We start from the raw sequence: 9,252 nt of genomic DNA, 5'->3' as shown, positions 1-9,252 counted from the left end.
GGAGGAGATATTTTGCTGACATGCTGGGAGGAGATATTTTGCTGACAGTCGTGCTCAGTGTGTTGGGGATGACTCTCAGGTTTGGCTGTTTTTACTCACAGCTAGTCTGGTGAGGACGTTGGCTCCAGCCCCGACCCCGAGACCGATCACGCTCTTCACCCTGAGGACACAGACACCAGAGTGAACGCAGAGCCACTGGGTTACCCATCATGCACCTGGTCTTAAAGAAGACTTACTGACACTGCGTGAGGACGGACGGCAGCATGTCGGCCAGCTCGTCCATGGAGGGGTACTGATACCTACAGACACGTTTCAAAGAACAAAAACAAGTCAAACACATTTAAACTTTATTTACGTCTCATGTTGATGTCCTGCCACGATCTTCAGCTAATCTTTAGAAATAAAGGTTTGTCTCCTAAAAAGGCAGGAGAGTCAGCTGATGCTCAAACTGACCACCTGGGGGCGACGAAGCACTTCCTGTTTAAAGGGAAGTCTGGTCGTAGTGAAGCAACGGCCTCAGTTTGGAGAAGCGGACCGACGAGCTAACAGCTGGTCTGAGGTGGATCACTGGGGTCTTAAACAACTCCAGAGAGCTTCATGAAAATACTTCACATCTCCGTCAGCTTCACATTTTACCACCGAGGTTAGAGACAACACAGCCCACCTTCAGACGAAGTTCAGAGAACACGTGCTTCGATGTGGTTTTAAAAAGCAGGAGTCCCGACACACGTCCAGGGCTGCACGTTTCTGAGCAGTGACACCTGCAGAGCGTTTGTGTCTTGTCGTCTTGTTATCCTTTTGTCTTGTTGTCTTGTTTGTTGTCTTGTTTGTTGTCTTGTTTGTTGTCTTGTTGCGTTGTTGCCTTGTTGTCTGTGTTGTTGTCTTTGTGTTGTTGTCTTGTTGTGTTGTTGTCTGTGTTGTTGTCCTTTTGTCTTGTTGTCTTTTTGTGTTGTTGTCTTGTTGTCTTTTTGTGTTGAGTTGTTGTGTTGTTGCCTTGTTGTGTTGTCTTTTTGTGTTGTCTTGTGTTGTTGTGTTGTCTTGTTGTCCTTTTGTCTTGTTGTGTTGTTGTCCTTTTGTCTTGTTGTGTTGTTGTCTTGTTGTGTTGTTGTCTTGTTGTCTTGTTGTGTTGTTGTCTTGTTGTTGTCCTTTTGTCTTGTTGTCTTGTTGTGTTGTCTTGTTTGTTACCCGGTGGGGAAGGTGGGAGCGTTCTCCTGCTGCCCCGGAGCATCGATGTGCAGAACTGAAAAGTGCTGCGTCACTTCCTGCATGTCCTCGTAGTTAAACAGGGTGTTGAAACAAGATTTATCTAAACAAACAAACAAACAAACAAACAAACAAAGGTTTAAAGCCCAGCTCTGAGGTTCTGCTGCCGGTGGTTTCCTGTTTGTTTACTAACGGTTGAGTCCGATGTCGTGGTAGGTGAGGATTGTGGGTCGGTTGCCCTTGGCGACGCCCCTCATGGTAACGTGCAGCACACCGTGGGCCGTCTCCACGTCGTGTTCCTGCAAAACACCGGCAGGTTCACTTCCTGCTGCCACAACAACCGGAGCCTCCGGGGGAACAGCTTCCACTTCGTGGAAACATTCATCGATGCAAAGTTACGTTACAACCTGTATTTAAAGTTTTAATCTGCACAGAACAGCTTGTGACAGGAAACAAGAAAAATATAGATCCAAGAATTAAAAAACTGAAAATGGTCCTAACGTGCACATGTATTCACCCCCTCGCCATATGAACAGTTGGTGTCACGTGCTCCACCTGTGTGCAGTCTGAGTGTCACATGATCCGTCAGTCCATGCACACCTTTTCTGAAACACTGTTAATCAAGAGGCACCGTAACCAAACAACATCATGAAGACCAAGGAGATCTCCAGACAAGTCAGGGTTGGGTTATTAAAAAATACCCAACTCTCTGTTGATCCCTGGAGCTCCATCCAACCCGTTCTCATCCAGTGGAAAGAACATGGTACCACAACAAACCTGCCAAGAGAGGAGCGGGCCAGGCATTCATCAGAGGCAGCACCGAGGACCTGGAGTTCCTGTCCGTCCGTATGAAGAGTGGCCAGAAGAAGACTTTACAGACAGCAGCAGAAGGCTCGTTTTGAGTTTGACCAACGGCGTGTGGGAGACTCTCCACATGTACGGAGGAGATTCTACTTTTAGCTTTTAGCTAGTGTTGTGCTTCTTTTACCTTTTAGCTAGCATTCTGCTACTTTTAGCTTTTAGCTAGCATTCTGCTTTATATCTGTTGTTGCTGTTACACTTCAATTTCCCCTCTGTGGGACAATAAAGACCGTTTCTATTCGATTCTACTTTTAGCTTTTGGCTAGTGTTGTGCTTCTTTTAGCTTTCCCAGCTCATTTTCAGCATGTTCAGTCGAGGTTTCGTTCTTTCAGGGGAGCAGAGGCAGAAACTAACTTCCTGACTGAGGTTGACTCCTTCACATGATGTGTTCAGGAGCAAACAGAATGTCTGTAAATCAGACACTCCCCAGTCGGTCTGTCAGTCTGATAACTTGTTAATGAAACAGTTTCAGGTTGTTCGGTTGTTCCGGGTCTTACCTGACAGTCAAAGTCCTGCAGATTACTCCCATTCTGAAAGAACCACAGAGAAACTCTTCAGTCACACTTCTACTGTTGTAACCCTTATTTAAATAATAATACAATATTTAAATAAAAGTAATATATTAATAAAACTGGCTGTGGGTTCATGACTTCATGTCTTCTGAATTATGAGAGACTTCAGCAGGATGAGCAGAAAAACGAGAACATAATTTAACAAAAACATTTTAAACTCATTTTTCCACAACAGGTGTTTTTGCTGAATGTCGTTAACGTCTGTGAGGTCGTGCTTTGCGCTAAGCCCCGCCCCCTCACCTGTCCTGTGAGCAGGGGCTTGATCTCAGTCAGCTGGACGTCATGAAGCTCCTCCATAATGAACCTGTTTGACCTCCGATCAACCTGAAAACAGGCGAGTAAGAAAGACATTTGAACACATCCAGATGTTGTCCCAGATGCAGAGAAAAGGTGACACTGAAAAGACCAAAATAAAGAAGTCTTCACAAATGGAACAAATGAAATGTAAAATTTAAAAACCTAACACCTTCCAGGCTGCCGCCTCCTGACAGCTCGCGGTCACACACCGCCTCGTGTCTCACAACAAACATGTCCGAACATCCACAAGCGCTTCACACGAGCAGACACCCTCCTGTCGGTCGACGCGCTCCGCTACAAGTTCAAGGACTGATCGTCAGACAGTGTCCAAAAATAAAGTTCAAGCTGGGTGGAGGGGCCGCGCTCCTTTATAATGGTGGGGGGACACTGGTCCGTGTTACTTTAATGTTCGTGTGGCGCTCGCGTACGCAGCAGTTTCAGTACTGTCGACATAAACTACCTGAGCTAACGGAACTACAGCCCGACCGATACATCGTAGGGCTGATATTTTAGGCCGATACAGGCGTTTGGGGACACGTTGTATCGGCGATAACCGTTCCATTATACACCGAGATAAACACTGGAAACAAACCGTGTCCTTACTGGTAAATCACACGGTTGTAGAATGTATCCAGAGGGTGCATGAAGACAACACCAAAAACATAATGTGTCTGTGGTTAACACAATCTGCCAATAACGCCTTGTTTTTACACATAATGTGTCTGTGGTTAACAGAATGGCTTTTTATCGGTCAGCCTTTTTTTCTATCGTCCAATCAGATGTGGCCGGCCAGACACGCCCATTTTTCTATGTCCAATCAGATGTGGCCGGCCAGACACGCCCATTTTATATTGCCCAATCAGATGTGGCCCCCCAGACACTCTGAATTTGTCTGCAGAGATACCTACTTGTGTTTATTTGGTCATATTCTTATCTTTGTAACAAGTGTATAAACAGGTTTTTAAAAGTAGCCGTTTACTTCAGATTTTTGGGGTGGACATAGATTTAAAAAACTGTAAGTGTATCGGTTATAGGCATTAGCCCGCACCTCCAATATCAGCTGGGCTTCATTAAGAACACTAACGTAGGGTCTTTATTCTAACGTCACAATAATGTGGCGTCCCTTCTCAGGAGTTCACTAAACCTGAAAATAGTAAATACTTTGTTTGTCTTTAGACAAACCCAGACGAAGTATTTTGTCTTTTCTCCACACCTGAGCTCTCTGAGTGACGTCACGGCTGATTACCGTCGGAACACCGCCTCAAATGACCGGACTATCCCTTTAAAATCACTGCTGACTCTTTCCGCCTTGGCGTTGTGTTAACACACCTGTGCACCATTTGTTGGTTAGGTAATCGATACAGTTGATCAGCAGCTCCTGGCTGATGCCGAACCTCTGAGATCCAGTGGTTCGGACTCCAGAACCTCAGATAAGAGCGTTTGATAAAAGCCGACTGGGCCGAGCTGCGAGGGAGGGCTGGATCAGAACCTGATGGTTCTGGCTCAGCTGTCCGCCCACTCGGCACCAACAACCAGGACCGGATGGTAACGGAACCGAACCGTCTTAGCAACGATCCGTTAGCAACGATCCGTTACCATGGGAGACCTCGGTTCTAACACACAAACGCGCGCTCACACACACACACACAGAACCAGAAACAGTGACGCCATCATCAAAAGGAACAGAACCGAACCGTTCTGAGCTAAACCAGGTCCACCTACGATTAGCCACATTAGCTCATTTAATCTGGGTAATTAGCCGACGACTAGCGGCTAGCTTGTTAGTTAGCCAGTTTATCAGGTTAATTAGCGGGTTAGTTATCAGGCTCGTTAGCAGGTTAATTAGCGGGTTAGTTATCAGGCTCGTTAGCAGGTTAATTAGCAGCTTCGTTACTCACCGGAAGCTGCAGACACCGTTTAAAGTTCCGTTAAATCCAACAGGTTTAGAGTTCAGCAGCTAACTGTCGGTCGCGAGACTCCTCTTTTCTGGAAAACAGCAGCACGCGGACAGTCCGGGGCGGAGCCACGTCAAAATCAACACGGGGGAGGAGCTACGTTCACCTAACATGTGGGCGGAGCAAAGGAGGGGCTAGGAAGGAGGGAACTTTTAAATTCACTTTATTATTATTATTTAGCGCCAATTAAAAAACAGAATTTATCTCAGGGCACTGCACAGAAACATTCTTTGCCTTTCGGCGTTTCTCTCTTCAGGTGTATCCACAGCGAGTCCTTCTCTGTCTCACTCTGTCCTCGGTGTCCTCTCTAACTGCATCCAGGTATCTCCTCTTTGTCTTTTTCCTTTTTTATTTAATGATCTCAAAAATATTCAATGTAGTTTTAGCCACTACACGGACATGTCCAAACCACTGTCCCTCTTCTGGACATGTCCAAACCACTGTCCCTCCTCTGGACATGTCCAAACCAATGTCCCTCCTCTGGACATGTCCAAACCACTGTCCCTCCTCTGGACATGTCCAAACCATCTCAGTGTGTCCTCTCTAACTTTATCTCCCAGTTGTTCAACCTGTGCTGTACCTCTGATGATCTCATTCCTGATCTTCTTCATCCTTGTCTCTCCTAAGGAGAACCTCAACATCTTTATTTCTACTTCCAGTTCTGTCTCCTGTCTTTTTGTCCATGTCTCTTTCTCCAGACCATACAACATAGCTGGTCTCACCACTGTCTTGTAAACTTTTCCTTTGTCCTTTGCTGACACCCTTTTGTCTCAAATCACTCCTAAAACTTTTCTCCATCACTCCATCCTGCCTGGACTCTTTTCTTCACCTCTTCACCACACTCCCCATGTTCCTGGACAGTGGACCCCAAGTCCTTGAAGTCCTGCACCTTTGTAACCTCTGTTCCTTGTAGCCTCACTGTTCCACCTCCTCCCTCTCATTCACACATGTACTCTGTCTTACTACGGCTGACTTTCATTCCTCTTCTTTCAAGTGCATACCTCCACCTCTTCAAGTTCTCTTCCACCTGTTCTCTGTTCTCACCACAGATCACATCATCTGCAAACATCATCGTCCACTGGGATTCCTGCCTGACCTCATCTGTTAGTCGGTCCATCACCAGAGCAAACAAGGAGGGGCTCAGAGCGGATCCTTGATGCACTCCCATCTCCACCTTGAAGCTATCTGTCACTCCTGCAGCACATCTCACCACTGTCCTGCTGTCCACATACATGTCCTGCTGTCCTCAGACATGTCCTGCTGTCCTCATACATGTCCTGCTGTCCTCAGACATGTCCTGCTGTCCTCATACATGTCCTGCTGTCCTCATACATGTCCTGCTGTCCTCATACATGTCCTGCACATCTGACCTCAGAATCTGTGTCCTCCTGCCAAACTCAAACTGCAGACAAAACTATGATTTCTGTTTGTTTAGTTTTTTTGAATGTCCAGAGGACCAGACTTAACTTTTTTAGACAAAACTACGATATTTGTTCTGAATAAATATTTTTATTTCTAAAATATATTTCTTAATTTTAATCCCTCTGGGATTAAAAAAGTATTTTTGAATTTCAAAGTATGACAAAACGTTTAGCTGTTATGAACCGCGGACGATTTAATTAATTTAATTCTGTTGATTTCCAAGATTTTCACTTTAATCTTACAAGATTGAGACTGAGATGATTTCAGTAAATTTACATTTAATTTGGATTTAAATTTAATAAACAGTCCAGGGTTCTAACCCACATGGTTCTAGAGTCCAGGGTTCTGACCCACATGGTTCTAGAGTCCAGGGTTCTGACCCACATGGTTCTACGGTCCAGGGTTCCGACCCACACGGTTCTACAGTCCAGGGTTCCGACCCACACGGTTCTACGGTCCAGGGTTCCGACCCACATGGTTCTAGAGTCCAGGGTTCTGACCCACAAGGTTCTAGAGACCAGGGTTCTGACCCACACGGTTCTACGATCCAGGGTTCCGACCCACAGACAGTCACGCTGCAGACACCGAGGAGTGAACATTTTTATTGAAAGCCAAAACAAAAAGCTGATCATGAAAACTGGACCGACCCGGTGAGCAAAGCTCTGAATAAAACCCGTGAGCCGGTCCAGTCAGTGAACGCACCGTATGTACATTAAAGCTACTCCTGTTCCTTTACACAACCAGAACCAGATCAGAGTGGTTCTGGATCAGACCCAGGCTTAACTCGGACCTCTGAACGGGTCCCGTCAGAACCAGAAGGGTGTCAACAGAACGGTCTGCCACAGAGACACAATCTGTCCCTGGTTCTGCAGAAAAACACCAAACAGCCACAGTCTGACAGCATTTTAGCTGTTAGCTGAAGAGTAACAGCTAAAGTTCAGCTACAGACCGGCAGGACTTCACATACAACTGCAGATAGTCACTTATTTTAGATTCAACACTTTTTGTCCTTCAGAAACGCAAACTGCAGATTTTAGCTGTAAAAACTGAAGCTGAGTGAAAAATCAGCCGAAGTTTAAAAAAAATAAAAACTCTGAAAGAACCTCAGGAAGTCCGACACACGGGAGCGGGTCAGGAGTCTAAAGATTTAATGTTCTCTGACTTGAAGGTAGAAAATCTTCTGGGTCTGATCCGTGCAGCCCTGGACTCGTTCTGATCCAAGTTCTGCCGGGTCGTCTCCTCTCAGACCAGCTAAACTTTGGTTCATGGAATCGACTCCGAACCAAAGTTTAAACCTGCAGCTCGGCCGCAGAGCGGGAAGAGACTCGTTTCTCACAGGACTGGACGTCTGGGGGTCAGTCCTCAGTGTGTCCCAGCAGGACCAGGACCATCTGTTCCACTGGACCGGGACCATCTGCTCCACCAGACTGTATCCAGTGATCCTGGGTTCAGCAGGCAGAGACTGGGGAGCAGCGCCTCCTGCTGGCCGCCAGGGAAAAGACGGGGTGGACATTTGTACAGGGTTATGAACAGTCAGTATCTTACCTGTTGCACATTGAACTTTGAACCACCTCAGTTTGAAGTTTAAACTAAAATGTGAAATCAAACATAAACAGTTTATTCTGAGCTGTTTTAATCGTTCCTGTTGTTTATTTTATTTTTAGTTGTTTACTTGGATAGTGCTCTGCGTTGATGTTTAGGTCTGGAACGCAGGTCCGCGCTCAACGTCAGCAAAGCGCTCGGCTGACATCACGTGACTCACCTGCGTCAGACATGCGCTCTTCATCATAACGTTGTTTTACAGACCGTTACATCACGGTCAGCTTCTTATTTACATGTTTATTTTTCAAAGAATTGTTGCGCAGCAGCAGCTAGCTGTAGCACGTCCTGTACAGTCTGAGTTGGTTTAGTCAACTTGAAATACTTCCTGCACATTTCAACAACTCAGATATTTTTTAAAGCAATAAGAAGTGTTGGAAACATGTTTTTTTTCTTACTTTGTAGGTTTTTTTCTTTTGACTCATCCAAACATGAAAAACACTAAAAATTAAATTCCAAAGAACTCTTTAAAAAGTTCTCCAGACTGAAGTTGTTCAAAGAATCGCGAGTCGTAATATTCCCACAGAGCGTCATTTAAAAACATCTGAACTGTCCCTTTAAATAACCTCTGCATTGGCTTCAGTTTTCAGACCGAGTCCGTTTTTTGCACAGTCTCTGGTTTCTGCCCGACTCCTCGTGGTTCTGAAATGACCCAAACTGAAGGTTCTGGGAGAGAAAACGGGCCCAACAAGAGAAGAGCTCGGAGTTTTTCGTCCTTTTAAAATTAAAAACCAGCTGCTACAAACATGGAGAAACATCTGACCTATAAAAGACCTCGTCGTTAAAGCTTCTCTGTCGTTCAGTTTCTGAAGCCACACGGGGACGACAGGAGCCGATCAGAACCGGGTCAACAATGGTGGGCTCATGACGAGTCCTGCTGGAAGCTCTGTGACGTTCAGTCAGAAGAAATGTGGTTAAAGTGCACCTCGTCTCCACCGGGGGCGCCGCTGAGCAGCCACTAAAAGAATGAAGCTCTCAGATGTCCAAGTGTCTCCGTCCGAGGCGTCAGCGGCAGACCGCCAGGCGTCTCACCACGCACAGGTCACCCAGCAGGCGCCTGATTCGCTGCTTGAGCTGCGGGAGGCGGGACAAAGGGTCCGGGGGCTCCAGCTCGCCCGTGTGGTCCAACCAGGACTCCAGAACTGGAAAAGACAAGTGAAACGTGTTCATTGTTCTGACGGACCGCGCGGCCGAGGTCAGGACGTTCCTTCGTGTTCTGTTACCGTCCAGCTCTCGCTCCATCAGCTCCATCCTGGCGCTGATCTGATGGTGGACTGACTCGATGTGCTCCAGAAGGTTCAGACGGCACTGCGCCGCAGACACCGTGAACTTCTCCTCGTGTT

The 9,252-nt window shown here is 46.4% G+C and overlaps 1 protein-coding gene across 1 annotated transcript; it reads right to left on the bottom strand.

The window, feature by feature from the left end:
* Window positions 1-99: 99 nt before the first annotated feature.
* On the bottom strand, window positions 100-4,954 carry LOC119429243 (protein NDRG3-like; the record flags this gene model as incomplete). Its single annotated transcript, XM_037696912.1, has 7 exons — window positions 4,832-4,954; window positions 2,877-2,960; window positions 2,562-2,594; window positions 1,397-1,502; window positions 1,186-1,306; window positions 237-299; window positions 100-160 (listed from the first exon to the last, which is right to left on the bottom strand). Coding segments are annotated over exons 2-7 (441 nt in total), but the record flags the coding sequence as incomplete, so codon positions are not given.
* Between the last annotated feature and the right edge of the window lie 4,298 nt (window positions 4,955-9,252).

Source organism: Nematolebias whitei, unplaced genomic scaffold, assembly GCF_014905685.2.
Source record: "Nematolebias whitei isolate Nwh7 unplaced genomic scaffold, NemWhi1 Nwh_scaf_169, whole genome shotgun sequence".
Lineage (NCBI taxonomy): Eukaryota > Metazoa > Chordata > Actinopteri > Cyprinodontiformes > Rivulidae > Nematolebias > Nematolebias whitei.
This window is presented reverse-complemented; position numbering and strand designations above follow the sequence as displayed.